Below are 12,867 nucleotides of genomic sequence, written 5' to 3' on the forward strand. Positions count from 1 at the left end.
GTGTAATTTCTTGGGATTTGTCCCTCATACTCTAGAAAAGGGCTCTAGGCTTCTGCTGCAGAGCTAGCACAAGCTGCTACCACCACCATTTGTCCATAGCCTAAATGACACTTCTAGTACTTTCCTTTCAGCAGGGTTGGTAGCCCAGTACCTCAGGAAGTGACTGGGTACACTAGGTCATCACTACCTGGTAATTCCTTGAGGAAAAGAGGAGACACTGAAAGAGACGCAGTAAGATGATAATTGATAAAGAAACAGCCCTGACATGCTCAATACGACAACAATTGCTTATACGAGGGCCTAAACCAAAACAGTTTAATATGACAGGAGGACAATGAGAAAGGCCATTAAGTGGCAAAGGAAGTTATTTCCAATAGGGGTAGTTTCCATTCCTGTTTTGAAGGATGATGGGCAGCCTATTAATATGCCAAATGAACTCATACTATGACCAAAACAAGGGAAAATATTCTGGCTCTGTCAATAGGTCACATTTAATTCATCCAGCAAATAACCCAGTTCTTTATTCTGCCACCGTTCCACAAAACAGCCCTTTGTGCTGGACTGCTGGAAATGGCAGCAGGGTGAAAGAAATACAATGTTCAAAAAGGGACTTGCTTCAAAAACTACCACCGCGTAAGCTCACGTTCTGGAAGAGCAGAGGGCGCTGGAGGTCAGGACTAAGGCACGTTAGCAGAGCTGCAAGATGTGCTTGCAGGGAAAGGGGGCAGAGCCCATGACTGGAACAGCAGCCGGTGCTGAAGATCAGACTGAGGTGCACTAGCAGAGGCGCTCTGGAACAGCAGAGAGATTAGCATGCATTAGAACAGCTCCGGAGCACCGTCTCTCCACACATCTGGTACTAAATCCAATCCCTTCTGAGCACTGGTCACCCAGGGTTTGTTTTATATTTCAAATAAGAAAACTAAGTATTACTGCCATCAGGTTGTTCTGTAGCATCAGGAGCCAAGAGCATTATGTAATTGCTCTCAATAACCCAAAACTTTCTGTTTCTCCCATACAGATTCTGACTTGCTTGAGTCAGGTGCTGTTTACGAACCCAGGCAGCTCTCTGCAGCATGCTTTTTCATGTGCTGTTCAGCACAAGGGGGTTGTTGGAGACACGTATGTGCCTCAGGGCACCAGTATTCCTGCAAGTGGAAACCAAATTCTACAAAGAAAAGCATCTCTTGCTGGGAACGTTACATGTAAATAGACAATTACTTAACCTCCACATGTCAGCTCCTGTGGTAAAGAGAATCACTTTTCTGGCTCAGGCTAGTTCACGTTAGATGCAAGCCTCTGGGACAGAGGATTTAATCTTTATAATCCTTCACAATCAGAAGGCTGAATAGGAAAAGTCCAGGGGACTTTGCCCCCAATTACAACCAAGTAACCCCATTTTTTTAAGGCTCACACAGATGGAGCTAAACAAAGAGCAAAGCACTATGCTCTCACTCACTATTTGTTTATAGCATTGGCAATTCCCATATCATCTCCAGTTTCAAATGCCAACAACATTCTCCCTTTACACTGAAATTTTCCACCCTAGAGCTCAACCAAAAAGAGAACTCATTTGGAAAGGTTAAGCAAAGTCTATTCCCCCTGTCTGAAGCATTCAAAGCTGTGAAAAAAATACCCAAGCCCAAAACAAACCTTTTTACAGCAGAAAAAATTAAGAGTCTTTTCTCATGAAAGACACAGATTTTCTTTAATTAGCACAAATAACTAAAAGGGGGAAAAAAGCCTGAACTTTCTCAAGCCAAAACTTGCCAAATGACTAGTCCTCATTGAGGTGTGGCGTGCTGGTCAGCTGGCTAAAACCCATCAAGAAACTGACTATTGGAGTTATAAAGAAATCTGTCAAGTTTAGAGTAAAGACACTATTTATGAGGCTACGAAATAAATAATACTCATACTAAACTATATAAGTCCTTCTTGCTTTATTTCATGGAGTTCTGTAAGACACAATCCCGTAGCCATTAGTCAGGAAACCCATAGAGTTCAACAATGGGAGTTTTGCATCAGTTAGGACTACAGATTCAGGCTTAAATGACCAGAGTTTTCACTGTGCGGCATGTAGAAAGACAATGTGATATCAATAGAGTTGTTATACATTTAAATGAGTGATCGATATGTCCAGCAATTAAAAATTTAGATTGCTCTCTTTTTAGGAGTATTTTGCAACTCTAAAAAAAAAAAAAGTCACCAAAAAAAAATCAGGGTTTTTGATTCGGAAAAATATAGTCCCCTTAGTTTGAAACACCTTCTTCCCCGGCCCTTGCAGAAAAAAATATGGCAAGTAAATACAGAAAACTTCCACTAAGGTCATGATATGTATTGTGCTGCATTAATTCTACTGTCCTGCATTTTCTGAGGGGTGGCATAGACGCCACATGGCTCTCACTACAAGACTTCTGCAGAGATGTGGCTCACTAATTTCTGCTTCCACTGTACGGCATACAGGGAGAGTGACGTGAGGGGTGAAAACAGCTTCACTGAACCATCTGTGTGAACCATCAGCTTCTCTGAACCACTGTAGAAAATAGACTGAATACAGTACATATCAATGGCCTGGCTTTTGTCCAGCGGGCACCCCCAAGGGTCAAAGGAAGGTCCAGTCTTTATTTATATCATATATGCTAACATCTTCCATGCAGCCACAAGACAGTCATATGAAGGGGTGGAAAGTGTTACAGCTCTTGCCAGGTGAGACATTAAACTAAGCTCCCGGCTGCCCACTGATCTGGACAGTCATTAGGGAAGCTATAGATCTGAGGGAATTTACTGGAAGAGTTAGCAATAACTTTTGCACTCTCCTCTCAGCATCTGAGCTAGCGCCAGGCACAGAACAATTGCTTTGTCCCCCCACCCCGCAAAAGTCACCACCCCCCAGAATCTCATTTGCTGATGCCCCAGACTTCCCCAACAAATAACCCCAATATTTCAATCAACTGCAATAACCACTTTGTACACACATGCCAGGGAGGGGGTGGGGGCGATTACTTTTGATTTTAATTAACATTTTCCCCAACACAGCATGTCCAGCCAGAACTTGGTGCATGTCCAACCAGCAGACAACCCACAAGAATGGCATCTGAGCCAACGAGAACCTCGGATAGACCTTTCACTTGCCCATCACGCCACAAACACAGCTCCCTATCAGTGGAGCACAGTAGCAAAAATATTCATCTAATTTATGGGTAATCGGACCCCAGCCTCCCCCAGCATGGAGAGACAAGGTCCCCGAACCTTCCTGCACTAACCTTTACACAAGCCGCCTTTAAGTTACAGTGACTCAATCCTTACAGGACAACAGCAGGTGTAGCAGGGGCTCAGGGTTCACGCTCACTCACAAGCAATCTCTGCTTTCAATCAGATCAGCACAGGGCTGAAAGGCAGGAGAAAGGGATGGAGATGGAAGACAGACACCAGCAGCCAGCAGGGATAGGCACATCAGCATGTATTCAGTGGCATATTGCTCTCTGACAGAGGGGCAAGAACATATCTTTTTTACAGGTCTCTATTTAGTCTTCCTTTATTTTGATAAGTCCCTAGCTCACATGGCTTAAATAGCCCCAACAGTACATGCCATACATACCAAAGGATCCATAGACTTACAAAATAGCCACCAGTATTAACAACTTGTTTTCCTATTGCAACTTGCCCTTTTCAGCTAGGATCTATGATTCAAAATCTCAAAGTGCTCTGCAAACATCTGTGAACTGAAGCTTCAGACTCCTCACCCCTGTGTGGTAGGGGAAGGTTTTATTCAATTTAAAGATGGGGAAACTGAGGAAGAGAAATTAAAAAAATCTCAGTCTTCACCAACATCCACTAATTACGGTGCCCTGTTTTTGAGTGCCCAATTCAAGACATCCAAGGCCTGATTTACAGAGAGATGCGAAATGAAGAGAAATTTTGAAGATTTAGCAGTGGCCAAAGTTGCACATAAGTACAGTGATCATATCTCCCATTTCTAGGAGAAGCCCGGGTTTTCAAATGATGTCCCAGGAACGTCTTTCAGGATTTTCATTTCATCAATCAAAACTTTTTGTTTAAAGTAACTACCAAATGTTTGTTCCAGACACATTGCTATACTATGTAGAATTAGCTCTGTGTTTAGCAAGAACAAACAGTCTATTGATATAAGCATGAAGGGTGATGGACAGTGTCGAGTGAGCAAAGACACTCCCACAGCTGTTCTTTTGCTCAGCATGAACGTTAATGCCAACTTGTTCAGCATTTTATGATAAGCTCACTGAAAATACTAAGTTACTGGGAAAAAAATCCTCCACTCAGAAATATGCATGTGTCACTATGGAGTCAGAAGCTGGCAGGAGTGACACCCACACACATTATAGAAAAAAAGTGTACTTTGTGTTTTGAATGACTATTTTCTGACCCCAAAAATTTTTGCCACAAGAATGTCCCCGCTTTTGATCTTGGAAATATGGTCATTTAACACCTAAGTCAATGGCAGAGTTGAGACTCAAGCTGAGGTCTCCTGACTCCCAGCCCCTACTCTAATACCTGGACAATGCCCGTAAGAATATTCAGAATCCAACCAGCTGATTCCATAACTCTGACAGTCACACACCTTGTGATAATGGGCTTTCCTATAGGACAGGAGAGAACATCATTTTTTTTAAAGTTTCTAACTAAAAATAAATAAATAAAGGCTTTTGTGGGTGCTTAATAACTGTTAACCCAGCAACCTGCCCTGGTTTCTTTTCATGTCAGAGCAACTTTGTATTCTCAGCCCAACTGAGTCCCAGCTTTTTATGTGTCCCTCACAGCTCTTTTAGTCTGCTCCAAACGACCTGTATGAAGACCCAGGTAATAGGTTTACCAAGCATTAATAGCAATACCAAGTAATTAAAGGAGGACACCTGAATTCAGGACTCAGGAGTTCTACTCCCAGCTCTACCACTGATTCACTATGTGACCTTGATCAAGTCACTTGATCTCTGCATGTGCCTGTTTGTCCACATTTGAAAGGGACTTGACAAATATGCTCCTTCATGATGGAGGACAGATCTCAAAGTAGCTTGGGTTTTGGTTTCGACTTTTTTTTAAGCATTATAAAATTCAGTTTTTGCTGACCAATCTTTTTCTGAAGGACTCTATGGATGACTGGAAAACTAGGTAGGTTTGTAATACCAGATAACAAGGATGTGAATCCTAATGGATGGAAAAGGCATGTAGATTTTACTTTTGTTGTATTACGCAGTCTCACTTTGGCATGAGTTTGTTTTCTTGAAACCCCTTTAACTAGAACACCTGACAAACAGTTGGAAGAAAAGCTCTCTTTGTTAAAGATTCAGTCCCCACAGCTATCAGTAGAGACCTGTGGCAACTCCCTATCTGCATCCAAATGAGACCTTCAGCAAAATCAGGAAGACAAAACTGATCATGCTAAAAATTAATAAGCCAGCACTTTAAAAAAAATGGAAAAACAAATATAGAACACACACAGTTTATGCAGCAGAAAGCAGCAAAACAGGGCAATATGGCATAGACAGGTGATTTTTTTTCACCTGCTTGCCTTAAAAACAGGGATAATATAACTTGCACAGGAGTGTGTTGAGAGGCTTAGTTAATGTTTATCAGGTGCTAGGAAATCCTTAGCAAAGCAGCACCATAGAAGGGCAAAGAATTATTAGAATCTTTTATTATTAGCAATAGCAGCATATCTCACATGGCAAACATATAGAGAAAGTCCTGCGCTATTTACAGCCCAATGACAGACCCAATCCTAGGGCATGACTTAACTCTGTCCTGCAATCCGCACCTCTAGAATGACCATCCCAAACACCAAGGCTTTAAATAAAAGCTCTGTCCCAGGGAGTACACTTAATAAAGGTACAAACTCCCTTTGTGCCCATTCCAATTTTCTATTGGATCTTCTCCTGCACAGCTCTGCAGCTACAGCTGCTTCTTCAGAGCTTTCACAAAACAGAAAAAACAGGAGAACGCTGGGAAACTCAAATCACGCCAGCAAAACGTGGACATCTGGCAGGGCTGCTGAGAATGATCCAGGAAAGGTTAGTGTGTCACAAAGGGCCATAAACACAGGAAACACCCGCATAGTGCACAGAATACAGTTAGTCAACTACATGATGGCTCGTCCCTGCTAGTGCTTGGCCACATATGCCTCTGATGGCCAAAGCATTCTCATCCGCTACAAAATACACAGGGAACAGAGAGACTTTTGTCTTTCCAGCTTTCATGAGCAAAAGACATGAAATAAACATTATCAATCTACCTGTACATTTTAACACATAGTTCTAATGTCCTGGGAAGATCCCAGCCATGTCCCTGAGCAGGATTTTGAATTAACTAATAGTGAGCAATCTGCATCCAGAGAATCCATGTCAGAACTACTGAGCTCACTATAGGCTAGGCCAGGATTTTGGGAGTTTAATCTGTGCATCATGAATTACCCACACATAATCGCTATCCTATCTCAATGCTTGAAAACATGAGGAGCTTTTGGTCATGTGGGATGGAATATTAATTAATAAATAATTTAGCAAGAGCAACACAGGACTGGGGTAACAGAGGACTGCAGGTCACAAGTGAGGCACACCAGCAAAGTTGCATGAAATGCCAGATCCAGGACATAGCAGGGGCCTGCAGGTCAGGACTGAGGTGTAGCATCCTAGGAGTAGAGACATGAAACTTTTATGACACCTGCTCACCACTCTGCTTTTCTTGCCATCATTGCTAGCAGCCTCTTGCTTTCAGGGGCATCACAAAAGGTATCTGAAATGACCCCACATAATTCATAGCTTCCTTCAACAGCCTGGCATATTCATGAGAAATCCAGTCATTGCCAGAGATGTTTATAAGAATGATGCAAGCTTCTAGGTGACGGGAAGCCTGCAGGAACACGTCAGGCAGAATCCAGCTCTTGTGTAAGTGGACCCAATTCCACTGATGTCAATAGTTACACCAGAGCTGAATTTGGGCCATTTGCATTGCTGCTCACACCCTTTGGAAATAGAAGAAAAGTCTGCGGGAGCTGCAGAAATCAGATTCTTTTTATACAAGCATTATTTACAGAAAATTCTTTAGCCATGCCCCCTCCCCCGCACAACTCAGATGGTTTCTATAGGACACAAGAGGAGTACAGTATTTCCTTACTAGAGGGTATGCTGGCAGGAAGGCCACTGGGCACTATCTGATGGGAACATGCTGCCACTCGGTGGCTGTATTTAGAAATGCAATGACTCCCAGATACCCTGGAAAAGGGCTGGGCTGGCTTTGTCCATGCAACCTCCCTAGTCTAAAGTAAAACAAGAACTAAAGTTAGAGGAAGAAAATGGACCACAGAATTTTTTATTTTATTTTTTGAGAGAGGAACCTTTACTCTGATTGTTTTGAGACTGAAACAGCAATGTTGCTCCAAACCCAGAACAATGCTGGGTTATATGGGGTCTTTATTTGCTTTGCCTTGCCTTCCTCCAAGCACTCAAAAGGATTCTAATGTAAATTAGATTAAAAAACCCCTTGTTTCTGGGTTTCAAATTCACCAGCAAAGTTTCATCCAAAACCAAATTTTCAAAGTCAAGTTATAAAGCTCTTGACAAAAAAAGAAAAGAAAAGCAATCCTTTCCACTTTTAAATCATAAAAGCAATAAATAAATGCAAGCCCAGCTGCCATGAATGAGAAAATTTCTGCACCCCATAACACACTCGCCTGGTCCCTATTCCTCACAGGGTGCCTCTTCCCCAGGAATCTCCCACAGAGAGAGCGGGCGGGATGCCAGGCCACAAGGGTTACTTTGCTGATTGCAAGCCTGCATTGTTTAGGGCTTCTGTCTCCCTCACTGCAAACAATTCAGAAGCCCTGAGAAAGAAAATATGCAGCAACCACATCCCAGCTTTCTTGGCTGCCTTTGTTTGTCTCCTTAAAGAGGGACTGAATTGTGGGGAGAGGGAGGTTTTAAATGAGCGTGCTGTATAAATGATTACGCCATCGGTTTATAATCCCCAGACAGTAACACAATATGAAGGTTCCAGGCTTGAAAGGAACCAGTAATTACAACATAAGAGAAATTCAGCAGTTCCTGCTGAGATCTGAACTTCAGTTTCTGCATGCCTCTTGCAGAAGTTGATGGCATCAACACAGTCCCCTGCTCAGCCTTAGGTGGGAGTGGTAGCATCAGTTACCACAGGAGAAACAGAACTTCAGTCTCAGGACTGGGCAAGTAAAGTGCTTTCCAGTTCACATGAAGGAAGGAGACAAAAAGCAGCAAGACAGTAAGGGTCTGAATGCCCTCCTCTTTCCTACCTGCTGCTGCCCTCCCCTGCTGTCATCCCTGGTGGCAGCAGGTAGTAGAGTCATAAGCTCTCTAGGCCTGGGACTGACACTTATGTGTTTGTACAGCACTTAGCACAATGGAGCACACCTACAATATAAATCATAAAAGGTAGCAACTTCGGGCTGTTTAAGGGAGCTGAAAATACTAGTTGAAGCCATTTGCTCTAGGTAAATGCAGAGAGGGAAATGTTTAACTAGAGATCAGCTGGAAGCAATAACCACAGTGATGCGGGATATGTAATACATTATTAACGTGACTTTTGCTTTTGCTCCACCCATGCTGCATGGGTAACAGCCTCTTTCACATTCTCTTCCCACTCATCTTTACCACACTCTCTGCTGTTTCCTCCCTGCATATTTACACACTTTCAAACTGTAAGCCCTTTGAGGCAGAGCCCTTATCGTCAGAGTGTCTGCAAAGGGCCTCACATGCCATTAAGACCACAAACAATGGTGACCCGCATGTGAAAAAATGGTGAACCACTACAGGTTGGAGGCTCACATGCGAGTCTAATGCTGTTCCTTGGAGATGGTGTTTAATCCATAGCCGACACATTTCTTCAGCCTAGGGATACCTTGGGCCATCAGCTGATACCAACCCTTTGCACCACATAGATGAAAGCTCAGCCCTTGTGCGGTGCACAGAGCAGCAGAGCATTCAAGAGCACTGAGAAATCCCACATGTGGAGAAGTTGGCTCCTGTTCCTGAGACTGTGAAACATGTACATTACAACAAGAAAATGCTTGTCCCAGGAGACACAGCCTTCTCATTCCAGACTCTCTGCTCAGAGGCATAACAGGGCTTCAAAGAGCCCACAAACACCTGCCACAGGACATGCTTCATGGGGGAAGAGCATAGGAGCTGGCTATCCTGCAGGTGAATCAGATCAGGGAGCTCCTGGCTTCTTATCAGCCTTTCCCAGCCATATCAGATGCAGTAAATTACTCCCTCCAGTTAGCTCATGTAAACAAACTACCACAGTACAAAGTACCACAGTAATAAGCAACAAGAGCCAGGGAGCTCTACATGTCCAGCAGATCTGGGGCTATAACCTATATCTGCCAGCTTCTAGCCTCTTGCTCTATCCTGCAGATGTAGGGTGACCAGATGTCCTGATTTTATAGGGACAGTCACACTATTCTGCGCTTTGTTTTATATAGTCTCCTATTACCCCTCACCCTCTGTCCCCATTTTTCACACTTGCTATCTGGTCACCCGAAGTAGGCCTCACTTTGCAGCCCCTGGGTAACCACTTGTTCTGCCTGAGTGTATAATAGAGCTCGATCCAAATTACTGCATGGCATAAGCAGTGGCAGGTGTCAAATAGAACCCAGTTTAGTTTGGGGTATCCATTTTCTTCACGTTGCCCAACCAATCCAACTCTGGCTTACACAGAGTCTACCGCATCTTTTGTAAATAGAAAAAAATAGGGCCACTCTGTTCACTAGGTGCTCAGATTCCACAGAGATGGGCCCAGGAAAGGCAGAAACTAGTAAAGACAGATAGTTCTCTAGAGCAAAGGAATACAGCTGATCATTCAACTAAAATGATCATTAACTTAGAGTAATAAACAGGGAAAAGGTTAGGCAAAGGGAACAATGGTCATTTTGAGACCCTAACCATTGACCGACTCAGCACCGAGTTTTATTGTGATATTACATACCCATGCTGCAGCAGAACAAGCCTCTTCCTCACAGCCCCCAAAGTGGAACAACTGTAAGCACAGGGTTAGAATAAGGGGGAGAATTGCAGTGGAGCAGCTGGCTCAGCAGCGAAAGAACAGGCCCAAAGTCAGCATCAAGTTCTGTTCCACGGGCTTTTAGTTATGACAAAACAAAAAAGTGGTTTTGCATTCACAGAAAACACCAGGCGGGGTAGAGCCCGACCCTGTAACAGCTGGGCACAGGGCTCCCTTCCCATTATTTAGGGGTTGGTTTGTTTGTTTTTAATAGTGTTTCCTGCAAACCCTCCAAGAGCCTGACTGGGCCTTCAGTCCCCAGATGTGCCTCATTATTCCACCCTGTACACCTCTGTGAGGTCTAAGCAGGGAGTTAATTCCCTGCATGCTGTAGGACCTCTGTATACAAGAATAGTCCAGGCTATAAAGTCTCAACTCCATACACAGAGGTTGAGCTGTGCAGCTTCACAGACCTGAAACTAAGAAACCCAGAATAGACAGAGAGATTCAAAAGTGGCTAATGATTTTGGGTGCCCCTCCTGAGACACGTTGGAGGGGCCTGAGTTTCAGAAAGTGCTCAACACTTGCTCTCTGAAAACCAGGCCCCATTTCAGGCATCTTAAGGTAGGCACCAATGATGGAAGCGGCCTCCCAAATCACCAGTCACTTTTGAATGTCTTGGCCCTGTTTGAGCATATGCCCCAAAGACGGCAAACAAGTCAAGATGAACTCACCACACAGCAGGGCCATGTCTCCACTTCCTCGGGGTCTGGGCGGGTATGAGAACATATGTATTTTCCGGCTCCATTGCTCTCACAGGGCAGAATGCATCGGTCTCTCTTCAGTTCTGGTCTGTGGTGTTCAACCTGCCAGGCTGGATCATCTCTTCTCTCCCATTCACCTCCGGGTCTGCGTTTCAGATGAGCAGGGCCATTAAAGATGAATATGTTAGCACTGCTGGGAAGTCCATTCCCAATAACAATGCTCCCTCTGCACCAGACACAATCCTCAGTGAAGATGATAGCACTCAGATGATGCTTCAAGACTCTCATGGATTTGATTTTTATTGTCCGTTCAGGGAAAAGTTCTTCTGCGGCGGGTGGACACTCATCTGCTATTAATGCACAGTCGAGCTCTTCTTCGGGATTAGATGCATTGCACCTCATGCAGAAAAAGCCACAGAGACCTTCTTCACCTCGAACTACAGGGTCAAAACATAGGACCTTATCATTCTGACCTGGGGTAAAAGACAGCTTCCTCCTGTGCTTAGCATTCTTCGGATCCATGGCCCACGAATGGAGATTACCACTTGATTAAAGGGGCACTAGCAAGATGAAAAACAGATATTTAGCAATCGTTCTTCTCTGTGTTAGTGAAAAACACCTGGCAATGCTTCTTTAGATCTGTTTGTTTTACTGTGCTGCTTGCTCCTTATTTCCATTTCTCTCAGTTTGGACAGGGACACTACGTTATCTGTGGTACTGTGGAGTGCAGTCCACTCAACTGAGACTCAGAGTTCTATTCCTGGCTCCACCACCGGTCTGCTGGGTGACCTTGAGCAAGTCATTTCACTGCTCTGTGCCTCAGTTTCCCCCATCTGTAAAATAGGGACAAGGGTACTGATGTCCTTTGCAAAGGACCTTGAGCCCTACCAATGGAAAGTGCTATAGAGATAGGTATTATATGCTCCCCTTATTGTTCTAGCAGAGCACCTCACAACATACAATATATTTATTAAACACCCTGTGAGGTAGGGCAGTCCCATTATCCCCATTTTACAACTGGGAAACTAAGGCACAGACAGGTTAAGGCCACTCGGGAATTCTGGAAAGGAACAGGAACTTGAGCCCAAGTCCAAGACTAGCACCTAATCACTGGACTTTCCTTCCTATCCACTGGCTGTTCAGTTAGCTTTACCTTCTGGTTTTCTCAGTGCTCCTGGTGCTTGTACTGTAAACACTGCAGGGGACCAAGTCTCTTTTCACTTACTTTTTTTTTTAATCATGAAAAATACATCACTATCAAAACAGCCAAACCCACAAAACCTAAAGTAATTGGTTAGAGTCACTTTTATGGATGTTCTCACATCCTTGTTACTTTCAAACCTTGCAGAGACCCTTGTTGGGGCAATTAGGCCCCAGTCCTATAAGACAGACCTAATGGGCTGTCCCTGGGGTCTTTGCACAGCCCCACTGACTTCAGTAGAACTTCACACAGTCATAAGCATTCACCTGCACAGATCCAGCTGCAAGTCTGCAGACATAAGCCCCAATTCCAGAAACACTTTTGCACATAAGTAACTTTACTCACAGGAGTAACCCTTGCTCTCTTTCTAGAATGGAAAATTAGTTACAAAGTAAGGACATGTACAAACCATAAGCCTGCCTCTTGAAAATCAGGCAGTAGGTGCTTCACAGAGTATTTAAAATATGAAAACAAAAACAGAGCTCATAAGAATTCTTAAATAGAGAAACAAAGCAGCAACAACCTATATCACCATTCCCTCCATTGCAAAGTACACAAACCACCAACCAATCAAATTCAAGTTTATTGCTTCTTTTTTTAATTAAAGAATCCTGTGAATAGTGGGTTTTGGTTCGGTTTTAGATTTACCATGTAAAGCACAGGTGGCCTGGCTTTCAGAGGTGGGGAGCTCTAGTGTTTTAAGATAGGTGCTCTTGTATGTGTTGAAACATAAAATGAGTAGTCATAAATATGATTGTATAGCGTTCTCACAACATTATTTCCCATCTATTTGAGATTATCTCATCTTTGGGAGACAGGCCGTTTCTTTATGGTCACAATTCCCATGTTCCCTTCTACTTGGGTTTAATGCTGTACATGTCTTATTTACAATACAAA

General features: G+C 43.6%; 1 protein-coding gene across 1 annotated transcript in view; it reads right to left on the bottom strand.

The window, feature by feature from the left end:
- STARD8 (StAR related lipid transfer domain containing 8) overlaps positions 1–10,856 on the bottom strand; it is a 139,338-nt gene extending 128,482 nt beyond the window's left edge. The window contains exon 1 of the mRNA XM_077826681.1: positions 10,740–10,856. Within this exon, the coding sequence (XP_077682807.1) occupies positions 10,740–10,794 (55 nt within the window). The 5' untranslated portion in view covers positions 10,795–10,856. The remainder of the gene's footprint in view (positions 1–10,739) is intronic.
- Positions 10,857–12,867: the final 2,011 nt, after the last annotated feature.

This window comes from Eretmochelys imbricata, chromosome 9 (assembly GCF_965152235.1).
Source record: "Eretmochelys imbricata isolate rEreImb1 chromosome 9, rEreImb1.hap1, whole genome shotgun sequence".
Taxonomy (NCBI): domain Eukaryota; kingdom Metazoa; phylum Chordata; order Testudines; family Cheloniidae; genus Eretmochelys; species Eretmochelys imbricata.